The sequence below is a fragment of the Neopsephotus bourkii genome, unplaced genomic scaffold (genome assembly GCF_033783945.1).
Source record: "Neopsephotus bourkii isolate Nb327-2 ecotype Australia unplaced genomic scaffold, CSIRO-AGI_Nbou_v1 NB_1433, whole genome shotgun sequence".
NCBI classification, from domain to species: domain Eukaryota; kingdom Metazoa; phylum Chordata; class Aves; order Psittaciformes; family Psittacidae; genus Neopsephotus; species Neopsephotus bourkii.
Window position 1 is genome coordinate 883,884 of NW_026901910.1, and position 15,139 is coordinate 899,022.

Genomic DNA, 15,139 nt, shown 5'->3' on the forward strand with positions numbered 1-15,139 from the left:
GGAGGGTTTTCCAGGCTTTATTTGGAAAGCTTCACAAAAGGGCTCTGCTCATTAAAAAACCAACCCCGGCGCTAGAAAAATAAACCCAGGGACACGGGAAGGAGCCAGCCCCGCGCTGAGCCGCTGCCAGAGCAGCTCAACCGCCCCTCTCCAGCCCCACCGCGGGCATCACCCATTGCCCCCTCCATCCCGGGCACCAGGGGCAGGGATTGGTGCCCTGGTGCCTCCTGCCTGCCCAGGGGCACAGCGCACAGGCTGGAGATGGGCACAAGGCTCCCTTCTCCTACGCTGGGCCCAAGTAGTGGGCACGGGCCAGCCCCTAGCCCAGTGGGGCAGGGAACAGCAGCGCTGTGGGGGCCCTGCCGCAGTGTCCAGGCTCACTCTGCAGGGTTCAGGGCCAAAGCAACGCTTCTCCCTGGCCATGGAAGCAGTGATGTGGGGGGGGGCTCGCTGTGGGGAAGCCCTGAGCATCACTGCAGGGCAGGCTCCTTAGGAATAGGTTTAAGGCTTGCTTTGTGCTCCAGAGCGAGGGAAGGGGAAGCTCCCCTTCCGCTGCCAGCACTCTCCTCCTGCATCCTGAGCCGCTTCCTGCCACCTCCCGCGGGACACAGGGCTCAGGGAGCCCGTGCAGGGAAGGATGTACCCGTACCAAGGGGGTGTCACAGCCTCACCCCCAGCCCCAGCTAGCACGGCCGCTGCTCCCCGTCCTCCCCCAGCAGCTCTGCCGTCGCCTCCCGGCCACTGGGCGCTTTGGGGCTCCAGGACCGCTCCTCCCCATCCCGGCCTGGCTCCGGGTGCTCACACTCCAGCTCCACATCCTCCGGGCCCTTCTCCCGGTACAGCGGCACGGACTCCATCTCCAGGCCGCTCTCCAGGGCTCTGTGCTTCCCTCCCTGCTGGTACCATCTGCAGGCGGTGGAGCCGGTGCAGGCCAGGTCCAGCCCCGCGTTGTTCCTGGTCAGGCAGACCTCCAGCATGTAGTAGAAAGTCCAGAACACAGCGAAGCATCCGAGCAGCAGGAGGGTCTGCAGGGGAGGAAGCCCCTTCAGAAACAAAGCCCTGCCCCAATGGCCAGCACTGAGGCTCAGCACCAGGAGGATCAGCGGGGCTGGCTCTCACTCTCCCTTATGGCAGAGGATGGGGTCCCCCTGCTCGGTGCCAGCCCCAGTGTCCCCCTCCCATGGGCAGGCTCACCTTGAGGGTGTTGGCGGTGATGGTGAAGCGCTGCTCCTCTGGGATCTCCAGGCCTGGAGGGCAGGGCAGGGAGAAGTCGCTGCTCAGGTACTGCCCGCTCATGGCCTCCTCCAGCAGCCTGTGGGACCGAGGCACACATGAGGCTCCCATAGGAAGGGCTGCTCCGGGAGGGTCCCCAAGGCACACATGAGGCTCCCATAGGAAGGGCTGCTCCGGGAGGGTCCCCAGGGTCTCTTCCATCACTGTGGGCTGCTCTCCTGGGTCAAACCCAGCCACTGAGCTGTTCCTATGGCCCACAGCCCCCCTGTGCTGTGTATTGAGGGCAGCCCCATGGCCCTGTGCTAGGGGCTGCTGACCAGGCTGCAGCTCCACCCTCCATGCAGCTCACAGCAGCCCTGCTCCAGGCAAGCAGTGCCTCAGGATGGTGTCCCCAGCCCTCCATTAAGGATCTCCCCATCAGGACAGGGCTGTGGTTCCCACCTCTGCCGCTCCTTCATCTCCACTGGGGACCAGGAGGAGCCGTACAGGGTCAGCTGCCACTGCTTCAAGGTCCCAGGCCTGAGGCTCTCGTCTCCTGGGGAAGGAACAGGTTGGTGCAGTGGGAACTGTCCCACCCCATGGCCACAGGGAGCTGCTGCTGCACCAAGGTCCAAGGGCCGGACTCACCCATGTCCCTGATGACCAGTCTGTAGGTGCCCTGCGCCTCCTCGCCCCAGCACCTGACCGTGGAGAAGGTCCAGTCAGCAAAGCCATTGGGGTCCCTGCCAAAGGGGGAGGAGAAACAACCCCTGAGAGGGGCTGGACTGGGCCCCACTGGGTGTCCTGCCCTGTGTCCCCCCCCGTGCTTACGAGTCCATGCTCCTGGCGGTGCCTATCAGGGACATCATTCCGCTGGGGCAGAAGAGCCGGATCTCCAGGTTGCCGCGGCGGGGATGGGTTATGGTGACGGTGACGGCCACGTGCTCCAGGGTTCTCATCCCGGATTGCTCCAGGTCTGCGGTGCTGACTGGGAAAGGGCAGGGGGTTGGGATGGAGCCCCCACTTCACAGGAGACACGTGCTCATCCCTGTGCCCTGCTGCTCCCTGCCTCAGTGCAGCCAGGATGGAGAGGATGGGGGGACAGGGCTGAGCAGGAGGGGTTGGGGAAGGGGGGGAGCTGGCTCCTGGGCATCTCCCAGCACACCCAAAGCAGGAAGGTGACAGGAGCCCAGGCCTTGCCCTGCTCACAGGGAGGGACCCAAGGCCCTGCCCTCTCCTCCACCAGCAGCCTCTCGCCTGCATCCAAACCTCATGTCCCAAGTGGGGCCCTGCTGATCCCTACAGGCCTTGTGCCATGGGCTCCGTGACAGCCAGCCTTCTCCCTCCCAGCCCTGACTCACAGCCTGTGGGCGCTGTGGCCATGCTGGGGGCCGAGCTCTGCTTCCCACTGGTAGCAGCCGGAGCAGCGCCTTGTTTATGTGGACAGAGGGAGGCCAAGTCAGGAGCTGGAGCATTACCTAAAATGGTCAGAGCCAGAGGAGCAGGTCTGGCTGCTGCCCAGCCCGGCCACGCTCCCAGTGCCTGTCTGGCTCCGCAACGGCATCGCTCCGTGGGATGGAGCTATGGGGAGGGGACCCCATGGACCCACAGGGCTCCCCTGGGGAAGGCAGAGGAAGCAGAGAGGAAGAAGCCCAGGCAGCCGATGCTTAACCCCTTGGTGCCCTCGCACAGCCCCTGCCTGGCAGCAGCTCTGCCCCATGCCACGGGGCCCGGGCTGGATGTGGCTCCCAGCGCATGCTCTCACCGTTCCAGGCAGCCTCCAGCTCCCGTGGCAGCAGCGGGATGCTCCGGCCCTCCCGCAGGGCCGGGCTCACGTAGGAGGCGAGGAACGGGACCGACTCCCAGACCTGCAGGGAAAGGAGAGGATCCAGCATGAGGATGCAGCCGCCCAGCACATCCCATCTCTGTCTCCCACTGCTCCTGAAGCTGCTCCCTGTCGGTGGGCCAGGAGCTCTGTCCTGATGCTGCTCTGGGGCACCCCGGCAGCACAATGGGGCTGGAGGAGTGGCAGGAAGGTGATGGCCTAGGGCTGGAGGGGCCAACTGAGGCCTGGGACTCCCCATCCTGGGTTTGCCTTTGCCATCACCCAAGTGGCTTTAAGCAGTAACTTGAAGCCGTTCTGTTTCAACCCCAGGTACAGCAGGGCAGGAAACACAGACTGGTAGTACCACAGAGTGGTTTGGGTTAGAAAGGGCCTTAAAGCTCATCCAGTCCAGGGACCCCTTCCACTGGAGCAGCTTGCTCCAAGCCCCTGTGTCCAACCTGGCCTTGAGCACTGCCAGGGATGGGGCAGCCACAGCTTCTCTGGGCAGCGCCTCAGCACCCTCACAGGGAAGAGCTTCTGCCTGAGAGCTCAGCTCAGTCTCCCCCTGGCAGGTTCAAGCCATTCATGGCAGAACCCAGAGGCCTGCAGGAAGAGAGCAGCCTGAAAGTCCCTGTGAAACAGGGGCATCGCTGGCCAGCAGCAGTGACCCGGCACAGCTACAGTGCTCTGAGCACGAGCGAGGACCAGGTGCCAAAGGGATGCGCCTCGCTCTCACTGGGAGGGAGGGATGGGGATGCCCTGTCCTGCTCTGAGCACAGCACTGCCTCTGCACCCCCAGGGCTGCCAGCTCAGGACCCCGTCTGCTGGGGCCTGCAGACCCTGCGCAGGGAGGAGGGTGCTGATGCTGCTGATGGAGCTGCCCAAGCCATGAATCAGAGCTGTCGTCTCGCAGCAGCGGAGGCTCTCGCCATGGCTATATATAGTGCTGGGAGCACTGCAGCTGGGGCAGGCCTCAGCCTCATGACTTCATCCCCAAAGCAGCCTCACAGCCAGACCATGGCCAAAGGCTGGCCCTCGACAGCAGCCGTGCCTCCCCCCGGCACTGCCAGCACGGGAGCCGTGTCCGTGGTGGCACGGGGAGGGCATTACCTTGGCAGCGTTCACCAGCCTCCAGGCGTTGAGCAGCCCGAAGCCGTGCTGGTGGCTGTGGCTGAAGCCCGCCCGGTTGGTGTCCCACTTGGCGTGCCGGTCCTCGTACTGCAGTGAAGCACAGGGCACTCCTTACCCTGGGGGCAAACCCATGGCAAAGGGACCAGGCCCCGAGGGAAGGAGGCTCAGGAACGTCCCGCAGCGGAGGGAAGGAACCCACATGGCCTTATTAGACAGGAACAGGTTGACCTTTGAAGCAGGTCCCGGCACAAACAGGCTTCCCAGCTCCTCAGAAAGGAAATCAAGCAGCACGAAAGGGCACAAATGCCTCTGCTCTGAAACATCCCAGCTGCTCCCTCAACCCCAGGCCGTGGGATGGCAGGAGCTTGGTGAGAAGGAACCAACTCCTTTAAATCAACAAGAGCTGGGCCAGGACAGATCTGGGTCCCATCACTTATGGGGTTGTAGCGCTCCAGCAACACGGGCCCGCGGTTGTGGAAAACACTGCCCTGTGCCAAAGGGAGCACAGCACGGGCTGGACACGGACCCCTGCTGCCAGAGGGTGTGGAAGAAGCCCTGTCCCGAAGCCGAATTGGGCAGCTCCAGTCAGTTCCCCTCCTACTCCTGATCCCTGCAGTGAAGCTGTGCTGAAGTGGAGGCCGAGCGAAAGGAAGGGCTGGTTGCTCCCCAGCTCTCCATTCCATGTGTTCCCAACAGCCTGTCTCTCTGGGGAGCCCCAGGAAAGGCAGGAGCAGGGCAGAGATCCTTGCTTTCCCCCTGCATGGGCTGCGGGGTGGCACTGAGGAGCTGCACCCATCCCTTTGGGCAGGGATGCACTGCGTGCGCGCAGTGCGTGCGAGGCATGGTGAGCCCCTGAAGACCTGTACCCTGGCAGATGGAGGCATTCCTGAGGCAAATACCCCATTTATTATCCTGACAGGGGAAAGTGCTCCAGCCACATTCCTGGAAGGAACACGGGGTGAGGGGAAAACGTAATCCCTTTGGGAGCCAGACAAGCGAGGGATTTATAGAGGAGCAGGCAGACGTACACAGGGATGCGCACAGCAGGAGCAGGGGCAGGGGCAGGGGGGCCAGCGCTCACCTTGGTGGCGGTGAAGACGATGATGTGCTGGACATCCCTCCAGGTGAGGCAGGGCCGTACCTGCAGCATCAGGGCGATCATCCCTGCTGCGAGCGGAGCAGCGGCTGAGGTCCCGGTGTGCCCCTCCGTGCAGCCCGTGCCCTTCTGCAGGTCCCAGTCCGTGGTCACCTGCAGGGGGAACAGAGATGCCTCCGGTCAGGGCACTGCTCCCATGCTGGGATAGGTGTAGCCCACAGCCCCTCGCTGCGTCAGCTCTGCCATGCTCCCAGGGTGCAGCACACCGCATCCCAAGCCTGTCCCCCTCCTTACAAGGCTTCCAGATGGAACAAGGTCGTTCTCTGGATGCTCAAGGATCCCCCCTCCGGAGCAAAGGCACGGGGAGGCGGTCCCTGCGCCCTGCCTGCATGACCCCCAGCCCATCTCCCTGTCTCCCAGCATCCATCCCCACAGGCTGCTGCCCCTGGACCGCAGGGAGGAATCTGCACACAGGAGCTCCCTGTCTGCCTGTGGCTGCTGAGATGAGGCTGGGGATAGCAGGGGCAGCCAGAGATCCCATCGCCCTGCCTCAGACAGGAGCAGGGCAGCAGGACAGGGTCAGGGATTAGCTGCTGGAAATGCTTCCCAGGCAGCTCCCAGCCAGGATGTGGGTACCAGCACAGAGCAGCACAAGGAGGGCCGGACACCAGGACACCAGGGCAGGAGGTAGGGCCCGGAGCTGGGATCCAAGTGGGGCACATCCAGCTTGAGCACAGAAGCTGGACCAGCTCTTCTGAGAAGCTTCTGAGTTCAAGCAGGCTCCCTGGGGCTTCAGAGGGGCCATCGCTGCCCCTGCGCATGCAAACCAGTTCACCATCCAGCCCCAGGCTGCAGCACCACGAGTGCAATCCAGGGCACCTGCACACAGGCACAGCCACACTGCCCTAGGACCAACCCAGGGAGCTGCTGCCACCTCTCACAGGGACCTGGCAGCAGGGATGAGAAGCACCGAATGCAGATCATCTCCTTTAGGGAAAGAGGAACCAGGCCCGAATTAAGCAACTCCAGGGGAAACTCATGGCAGTTACAGCCTGGGAGCTTCCCCATTTCATTGCTGACCACAGCGTCACAACCAGCACATGCAGAGGGACCACATGGGACCGCACAGAGCCTTGAAGAGGCAGTGGGATGCTCCCAAATGCTGGCACCTCACTGCAAGCCGAACGTGCCCATCTCCCTGTGCTCCCCATGGGGTACAGCCTGACTCCCTCACGCTGTGTGCTCAGATGCTGCACATCCCACAGAGAACCCCCCAGCAGCATGGGCTGCAGGAGGAAATGCAGCTGGTGCCAGGAGCTGGATGGAATTCTTCCCATTAAGGAAACCACAGGGGTTTATAGGCTGGTAAAAGAGAGAGCCCACAGAAGGCTGCTGAGAGCTTAACTCTGACACCACCATGGCACAAGGAACGGGCATTGCGGGCACGTTACCCTGCAGGACAGGGTGTGCAGGTTGGAACGTGCCATGGGCTCGCCAAAGGAGCGGCTGTGGTGCTGCCAAGGAGCAGCATGGTGTCCTGGTATGAGGCATCCCATCCTGCCTCCCCTGAGCAACACCAGCTCCTCCATCAGTGTCCCATGGGGCTTTAAGACCTTGCAAGCCTTCGCCCCAGTGGCAGGCTCAGGGGAAGCTGAACCAACCCAGAAGCCTGTAACGGGTGGTGAAAGCACAGCAGAGCCCTTGCTTGGCCGCTCTTCCCTTCTTCCCTGGTGCCAGGGGTTTCCAAACCAGCCTGGGACAACTGAAGCCATTTCTGAAAGGGAAAACCAGCTCCGCTCTGGGTTTTCCTTCCCCTGCCACACTCCCAGGCGTTTTGCACTGAGCCATAGCCAGGCACGGATCCCCTGGGGCTGCGCTGCCTCATCCAGCCTTTGGGCATTCCCAGCAGGAGACCCCAGGCAGTGCCATCCATCCCCAGTGCCCCAGGGTGCCTCGGGCTCTCAGACAGGGCACAGCAGGACAGGACTGGCTCAGACCCCCCAAGCATAGGAACGCGCTGGGTCAGGCCTGGGGCCGGTGGAGCCAGGCCCAGCTCCTTGGCTCGGGCAAAAAGGACATTTTGTTGACAAGAAGTCACTTTTTGGCAAAAAAAAAAGAGAAAAGCTGATAAAAATATTGTGCAGAATTGAGCCGGGAGAGGCACAGGGGCCAGCACAGGCAGGAGGATGGGGCCAAGCAGCTTAAAGAGCCCGACGCTGCTCCCAGCCTGTCCATGCTTTGTGCCCTGGGGAGCAGAAGTGAGGGGTCTGCCTGGAGCCCCTTTTCCCCCCCGGAAAGCCGCAGTGGCACGAGGGTCTCGCTCCAGGCTTCCTCAATGTGCAACAGAACCCAGCTGGGATGAAGCTGTTCTCCTCTGGCTCTGCCTGGGATGGGGCTGGAGCAGCTCCCAGATGCCATTCCCATGGACACAGCGCAGAGGAATTCCTTAGGGGTCACCCAAGCATCCCCCTGGTGATGGCAGGAGACGCCTGCTCCAGCTCCCAACAGTGCCGGGCATGGAGATGAGGGAGCGTGGTCCCTGTCCCTGCGAGGACACAGGGAGGATCCGTGCTTGGCCACCCTTGCAGAGGGGGGGTCACCACGCTCCATGGTACAGGCTGACAGGGACAGCACAGCAACAACCCCAAACAGGAAGCTGCCTCCCAGGGCACTGCTTATGCAGGACCTAGATAAACCCCATGTTTATCTCTGCCTCACAAGGGAACCCAGCCACCAGCCTGAGGCAGACATGCGGCAGGCAAAGGGACTCTGACTCTGTCCCTTCTCCACTCCGGGCTGTTCCAGAGCCTTGGAACCCATGTGCCCCATGGGGTACTCACAATGCTCCTCATCATCTTGTCCCCGCCGCTGAAGGTCACTGCTAACATAGAGGCGCATTCCTCGGCATAGAAGGGCATGGAGCCTGTCTCGTCCACCGCACCTGGAAGAGGCAGGAGGGAGCCTGATCTTCCACCCCTCCCGCAGCTCCTGCCCTCGAGCCCGTCATGGGGATGCTGTGTTTCAAGTCACTCCCTCAGCAGCAGTGCCTGTCCCAGCCCCAGCAAGAGAGGCCTGCACACGGGAATGCCTCTGGCCTCCTCTAGCTCTGTAGGTGCAAAGGAAACAGCAGGCCTGAGGGTGACCACTGCCACGCTCGCTCCCAGAGGACAGCCACCCTCCCATAGATTCCCACTATCCAGCCAGGAAGGTGCAACACCTTTGGCAGGGAATGAGCCAGCAGACACCCGCTCACCTATGGTGACAGTGTAGATGGAGTTGGCGTAACCATCATAGTTGCAGTTGTCGTTGTGCTGCCCGCCGTTGCCGCTGGCCACCACGAAAATGCTCCCAAAGCCCCTGCGCCCTGCGATGACGCCGTGCTGCAGGGCAGCCTGCGGAGAAGGGAATCATCTGGGAATGGCCAGCCTATGGCTCCCTGCGAGGGTCAGGAAGAGGAGGGAGAAGAAAAGCAACCCTGCAGGTAATGAGAGCACAAAGCCAGGCAGAGCTTGACCCCCACAGGGACACCAGCACCCCCCCAGCTTCACAGGTGGCTCCTCAAGGCTTTCCTGCCCACACGTGGCCTCTCTGCAAGGCTCCAGCCCCCACGGCTTTGCCTTCACTGAGAAACAAAGGTGAAGGCAGGCACTGGAGCAGGCAGAGAGGCTCCACACACAGTGCTGTGGCAGAGCAAGCTTTGCTTTCCTTGCACCCAGCTGCCTCTGCATGCAGGAAGAGAGCAGCTTAACTTGCAGAACTGGAAACCATTTGTCACCCTGGACCGACAGCTCGGCTGTCAGCATTGCTCCAAGGCTGACTGCTAGCTTCTGGTTACAGAAGTACAGCAAGGGGCTGCCAAGCAAAAGGGAAATGAAGCAGAACCGCATCCCAGGAGCAATGTGCTGCCTGGTTTGGGGCTGCCTCTGACCCCTCACCACGGCACCTGGGTGTGTTTAGTCCCTTACTCACTCCTAGCATCCGAAGCAGATGAGCTCCAGAGCAGAGAGCGTCCCTTGGGCTGCCAAGGCTGGGAGGACACCAGCACAGGTTGCGAAAGAGCCTCTTCCTGCTGGAACCAGCCTCTCCCTGGGAAGCTGAGCTAATGCTGCCTGAACACTGCCCTCCCACAGCAACGTCACCTCTCCCCAGCACGGTAACACCTCTGCTGGCAGCCCCGGGAGCAAGGAGATGTGCACTGCAGCCCAGCAACGGCACCCCAGGGGTGACCGAGCTGCTGGGGCTGGTTTTACCTTTCCCAGTTGATGGGGGCCATCCACGGTTTTCCCATCATCATCTGGACCCCAGCTGCAAAGAGAGACACCAAGAAGTGACAGCGCAGGTGCTGCAGGCTCCAACTCCCCCGCCCATTGCAGTTTCCTGCTCCCAGTACAGGACTGGGATTGGAGGGAGCTGAACCTCCCCATCCACCGGGCTGGCCCTGGCTGCTGGGGTATCGCTGCCATGGCTGAGCTGTGCCCCTGGGTCAGATCCCAGTGCACAAAATGCTTGATTTTTCGTTAACAGCCAGCTTCAAACCCATTCCAGTGCCCAGAGAGGGCTCCCCCACCACAGGGAGTCACAGTGCCCCCTCCAGCTCAGCCAGCCCATGGGACCTGCCCCAGCAGAGCACAGAGGATCCCGGTAACAGAAATGCTGATGGTCCTCCTAACAGACCCCTTGAGGCACGCTCATGGACACACCAACAGTGCTGGGTTTGGTGCCTCCAGGCTTGCTGGAGCCACAGGAGGAGCCGTGACCCCGTTCCCAGGCTCACCTGCAGCTGTAGATGTCATTGATCTGATAGTGCTTGTTGAAGGCAATGGCCTCCATGCTGTCGGTGAGGGGCCCGTCCAGCACTCGGATGCCTGCAGGGCAGAGGGCAACAAACACGAGGGCAGCGGAGGATCAAAGCGAGCTGCACCAACAGAGCAAACAGGCTCCTTGATGCTCGCACTGACACTGCCCCTCCCAGCCTGATGGAGCTGTAACCCTGCAGCTCCGTGCATGGGGGCTATGTGTGAGTGAGGGACTGGAGGTGCACCCTGCACAGCTCCACACCTGCTGGACACAGCTTTCTGCCAAGCCAGGCCCAAGCTCCCTCTGCCAGAACCAAGCTGGTGTCGGTGACAGCACAGCCAAACACCGGCTGGGCTCACTCCTGTGTGCCCCTGAGCACTGCTCCCCAGGGGCTTCCTCACGCCCCAACCTCAATTATCCCACTGCTTTCAGGGCTAATCTCTGCATGGGGCAATCGCTTCCCTTCCCAGGTCACCAAGCAGCACTTTGGGGATGGATGGCATGGTTGCCTGCGGAGGGAAGGGCTCAGGAGACGCAGGACACCCTGACTACTGCGCATGGAGCAGGAGGGCAAGGTCACCCCGCAGCAAAGCCAACAGAGGCTCAGTGCTGAGTCTGCACGCCCCAAAGCACTGATAATTACCGCTCTGCATCAGCGTTTAGGCTGGCAAAGGACATTACAGATGAAACCAGGCACACACACCTCAATTAAGACTATTTAGCAGCCGCGCTCCCACCCACCCATCCCAGCTCTCGCCTGACGCAGCACACGCGGCTTTTTACTGCCCCATCCGAGCGCCTCATGGAGCGCTGAGCGCAGGGCAGGGGGGCAGAGCTGCGCCCTTGGCGAGCTCCCGATCCTCTGGATCCCATCGGCAGCCCGGGATACCCGCTCCCATCCCGCAGTCCCAGCCAGGGGAAGTGGCACCATCTGCCGAGCGCAGAGAGAATCGCGGCCGGGCTGCGCTGCACGTTGTCACTGCCTGGGTCAGGCTGTGCACTAGGGATGTACGGATGCGCTTCTGCCCAAAGCCACCCCAGCACACAGCTATCCCACCGCGCCAGGAAGTGCCTCCCATGGGGAGTTCCTCCCTCAACATCCCAAAGAAGGATCCAGCTCACTCGGAGCCAGCCCTTCCATAGCCCCCAGCACCGGAGCTGAGCCAAGCCAGGCACGACCGCAGCACTTGGGGGCGTCACGGTCACGCCATGCGCCCACCTGCGATGCGGCTCCCGTAGGCGACTCCCACGGTGCAGAAGCTGTTGTTGGGCACGGCAGCGATCTCCCCGGCGCAGCGCGTCCCGTGGTGGTTGCCGTTCTCCTCGTCAGGGTGAGGCATGGGGTCGGGATCGTTGGAGTTCAAGTCGTAGCTGCCTTCCGGGCTCTGCAAACAGACCCACAGTCACCGATCTGCCCTTGGGAGAAGCAGGACTTCACAGCGGGCTGCAATACAGCCTGGAAGCAATGGGAACTTAGAGGATGCATCCATGCAGGAGCGCAGCTCAACACTGCTGCCTCCTGCTGTGGGAATGGGATGGGCAGAGACAGCTTCAGCAGCTGCTGTGGGTCAGAGGGAGCCAGCTCTCACCTCCAAGCAGCTACAGGTAGCACAAAGGCTGGGAGCCCGGCAGCATCCCAGGGAAAGCTTTCCCATTGGCGCTTCCCCCCCCCGGCCAAGGCTGTGGGGCAGGCAGGGCTCAGTGCCCCCTGCACTCACGTAGTTCGGCTGGATGTCCTTGATGGTGTGCTCCACGCCATCATCCACCACCACCACCGTCACGCCGCGCCCCGTCACGTTCCGCTCCCACACCCCCGTGACGTTGATGTCCTTCCCGGGGCTCCTGCGGTTGTTCTGCGCACCGGAGAGGGAAAGCGGAGCAGTGCATCAGGCACGGGGGGTACCCCGCGGGGTGACCCCGAACCCCCCCGGGCAGCAGGCCCCGCACTCACCAGGTGCCACTGCAGCGGGTATTTGGGGTCGTTAAAGTGCAGGCTGCGCTTGGAGCGCTTGAGCAGCCTCTGCTCCGCGTGCCACCGCACGCTGCCGTGCTGGGCGAGCACCGCGTCCACCGCCCTCCTCACGGCCTCGGCACCGCCGCGCCCGCCGCGCTCGGCCCGGAACAGGTAATGGCCCCGGAGCTCCCCGACGCGGCCCATGTTCACCAGCCCCGCGGCGCGGGCCAGCTCCTCGGCGCGCTGCTCCAGCTCGTCCTCGGGCGCGTCCAGGCTGACGGCCCAGCTGAGCTCACCGGGCCGGGGCGCAGCGCCCGTGCGCTCCCCGGGGCAGGAGGAGGCGAGCGGGACCCAGGCGGCGCTGAGCCAAAGGCATGTGTGGATGCAGAGCGTGGCCTCCATCCCTGCGCTCCATAGCGGCGCGCTCCGCTTCCAATGCCGCATCAGAGAGGCGGGCTGCAAGCAGCGGAGAGGAAAGCTGGTGAGAAACTCTTCCCGCAGCCTCACCTGAGGGTCCCGCGGAGCTCTGCAGCTCCGGGCTCGCCATTCCAGGAGAACCCCAGGCAAGGCGGCTCCTTCCCAGTGCCGCAGCACCGGGACGCCACACGTGCGCTGGGACCGAGCCCAGCGGATCCCAAGCGCTGCAGAACAGGAGCCACTTCCTTGTCTCAGCACGGAACCCAGCGGCCCCCACGCAGCCCCACAGACACAGCTCGGGGCCGCCCCACGCTCCGCGCACAGCCCCACCGCGCCCCTTCCCACCCGCTCCGAGCCGGAGGGTCCGCGGCACCGAGCCCCGGCACTGCCGGGGAATAGGGGGGGGAAGCGCCTCCCGCTGTCCCGCTCCGCTCCGCACCCCAGCACGGCCCCGCGGGGCCACCGCGGCCGCTCTCCCGCCGGAGCCTCTGCGCCTCCCGTACCGGTTCCCGGCCGCGCTGCCCCTCCGGGAGCGGAGCCGCCGCTCCCGTCCCGCCGGGCGCTCACCGGGCACGGGCCGGCGCTGCCGGAACCCCGCGGCCGCTGACAGCGCCGTCACTTCCTGCGCGGCCTCCGCTCCGCCAGGGCGGCGCTCGCGGGCCGGCCGCGCCGCTCTGTAGCGGAAGGGGCGGTGCGGGCCGTGCTGTCCGCTCCGCTCCGCGCCGCTCCGGGCCGGGCCCGGCCCTGCCGCACGCCCCATGGCGCTGGAGCAGGCGCCCACCGACGGCCCCGCCGCCGCGCCCGCCCCGCCGCGCCTCTGCGAGCCCGGCCCCGCCGCGCCCCCCGACAGGTAGGTGCTGGGCCCGGCGCGCCGGGGCGGGGGGCAGCGGCCGCGCACCGATCTGTTTGTTCGCACAGCGGCAGCGCGCTCGCCGCCCCCGACAGCCCCGGCGAGGCGGCGCCGGCCGGGCCCGGCGCGGAGGCGGAGCTGGAGCTGGGGGCGGCCGGAGGTGAGGGCGAGCCCGGGCCCGGCGGCGCGGAGGCCGGCGGCGCGGCGGAGGAGCCCGGCCCCGAGGCGGCCCCGGCCAGGCCCTCGCAGAACATCGCGGTGCAGGTGGGTGCCCGCGGTGCCAACGGGGTTGCTCCGGGCCGGGCGGGTGATGCTGATGGCAGCGATCTCCCATCACAGACGGACTTCAAGGCGGCCGACATGGATGTGAACACGGATCAGGACATAGAGAAGAACCTGGTGGGTATCGCCGCCGTGCCCGCTGCAGGAGCGGGAGCTCTTCCCGCAGGGTGTCTGTAGCCATCGCTACACCAGCCCTGGGGTTCCTGTGCCGTGCCATTCAAGCAGGAGGCACAGTCCCAGCTGCAGCTTTGGGCTGTGCCTCCCGTGGCCTTTGCCCGTCTGGAGGCTGAGCGTTGAAAGCAGAAGGCATTCACCTGTGCCTTCTGCTTGACCATGGCGCATCCAGGGCTCCTGCCCGTTGCTGCGCCTGCCTGCTGTGCCCGCGCTGTTGGTAGCGCGAACGGAGGGGAAGGGTCTCCCTCTATTGCCACCGTGTGCTGCAGGACAAGATGATGTCTGAGAGGGCCTTGCTGAAGGAGCGCTACCAGGAGGTGCTGGACAAACAGAGGCAAGTGGAGAACCAGCTGCAGGTCCAGCTAAAGCAGCTCCAGCAGCGCAGGGAGGAGGAGATGAAGAACCACCAGGTATCTGACACAGTCCTCTCTTTGTCTCACCTCCCTTAGCACTGCTCTTACCCAACTGGGGAGGCTGCTTTGGCCTCGTTGATTAACATCAGGGTGGATTTAGAACCAAAACCCTTACTTGGGAATTTTGCTCCTTACTTGCGTGGTGCTCGTTTGACTCTAGGAGATCCTGAGGGCGATTCAGGACGTTACAATCAAGAGAGAGGAGACAAAGAAGAAGATGGAGAAAGAGAAGAAAGAATTCCTGCAGAAAGAGCAGGATCTGAAGGCAGAAATTGAGAAACTCTGTGAGAAAGGCAGAAGGTATTTGGATGGACAAGAAAGTGTTTGCTTGTGGGGGAGGCACTGCGTAACCCTGATGTGCACCTGATTAAGTAAAACGGGGTCAGTGGAAGCAGTGTTTTGGTGAGTGGTTTTGGACAGAGCTGTCTGGTTCTGGAGGGCTCTGCCACAGACACAGCACCAGTGGTTACAGACATCTCTGAGTGGGTTTGGGGCAGTGGATCATTGCTCTCGGGGCTCAGTGTGCGGGTGGACAGTGCTTGGCAAGGGTAATGTGCAGCTGGGCTCCGTTGCTGCTGTCCCAGTGCTGGAGCAGGGTCTCACGGGCCTTTCCGAGGCTCTGCTGTAACACAGGCTGCGTGCTCGGGGCAGAGAACCTCACTGTGTTCGGTGGGGTCTAATGCAAGCAAGGCACAAGTTATTTGTACAGATGGGAAGGTTCCTTTGGGTGTTGGACCTGTGCTTTACAGAGCCATCCTGTCGCACCACCAAGGGCTGGTGTGTCTTACTCCGAGGGCTCGGTGATGGTTTGGGATAACGCTGCTTTAGGAACAGCCCCAAGAACGCAGCTCCTGTTCCCCCCAGTTGCAGAGCTGTGTTGGCAGCGCGGCACAGCTCCCCACAGCGGGGCTGGTTCTGTGCCACGCTCTTTGTGCAGTGTCATGATACAGCAGGATCTTTGCTCTGGAGGATGTCAGTGGTTGCTTTC

At 63.4% G+C, this 15,139-nt stretch overlaps 2 protein-coding genes across 4 annotated transcripts in view; one reads left to right on the forward strand and one right to left on the reverse strand.

Annotated features, from left to right (window-relative positions):
- The window catches only part of RNF214 (ring finger protein 214), a 147,265-nt gene that overhangs the window by 128,078 nt on the left and 4,048 nt on the right, over positions 1 to 15,139 (forward strand). The window contains exons 1-4 of one of the 2 annotated variants that reach the window (XM_061368305.1): positions 13,421 to 13,546; positions 13,622 to 13,681; positions 14,008 to 14,148; positions 14,312 to 14,451. In XM_061368305.1, coding sequence (XP_061224289.1) covers positions 13,643 to 13,681; positions 14,008 to 14,148; positions 14,312 to 14,451 — 320 coding nt within the window. In that variant the 5' untranslated portion in view covers positions 13,421 to 13,546; positions 13,622 to 13,642. Of the gene's footprint in view, positions 1 to 13,420; positions 13,547 to 13,621; positions 13,682 to 14,007; positions 14,149 to 14,311; positions 14,452 to 15,139 lie in introns of those variants that run through there. The other variant, XM_061368304.1, reaches the window with a different exon arrangement.
- PCSK7 (proprotein convertase subtilisin/kexin type 7) lies at positions 446 to 13,111 on the reverse strand. Of its 2 annotated transcripts, none has more exons than XM_061368303.1 (16): positions 13,000 to 13,111; positions 12,013 to 12,471; positions 11,780 to 11,914; positions 11,281 to 11,446; positions 10,039 to 10,129; positions 9,515 to 9,569; positions 8,518 to 8,656; positions 8,105 to 8,205; positions 5,250 to 5,417; positions 4,148 to 4,255; positions 2,978 to 3,080; positions 2,044 to 2,200; positions 1,861 to 1,913; positions 1,675 to 1,768; positions 1,195 to 1,312; positions 446 to 1,025 (listed from the first exon to the last, which is right to left on the reverse strand). In XM_061368303.1, exons 2-16 carry the CDS (start codon positions 12,457 to 12,459, stop codon positions 684 to 686), a joined length of 2,277 nt encoding a protein of 758 aa, XP_061224287.1. In that variant the 5' UTR covers positions 12,460 to 12,471; positions 13,000 to 13,111; the 3' UTR covers positions 446 to 683. The 2 variants fall into 2 exon arrangements, with proteins under 2 accessions (XP_061224287.1, XP_061224286.1); XM_061368302.1 differs by having other exon boundaries at positions 1,861 to 1,955.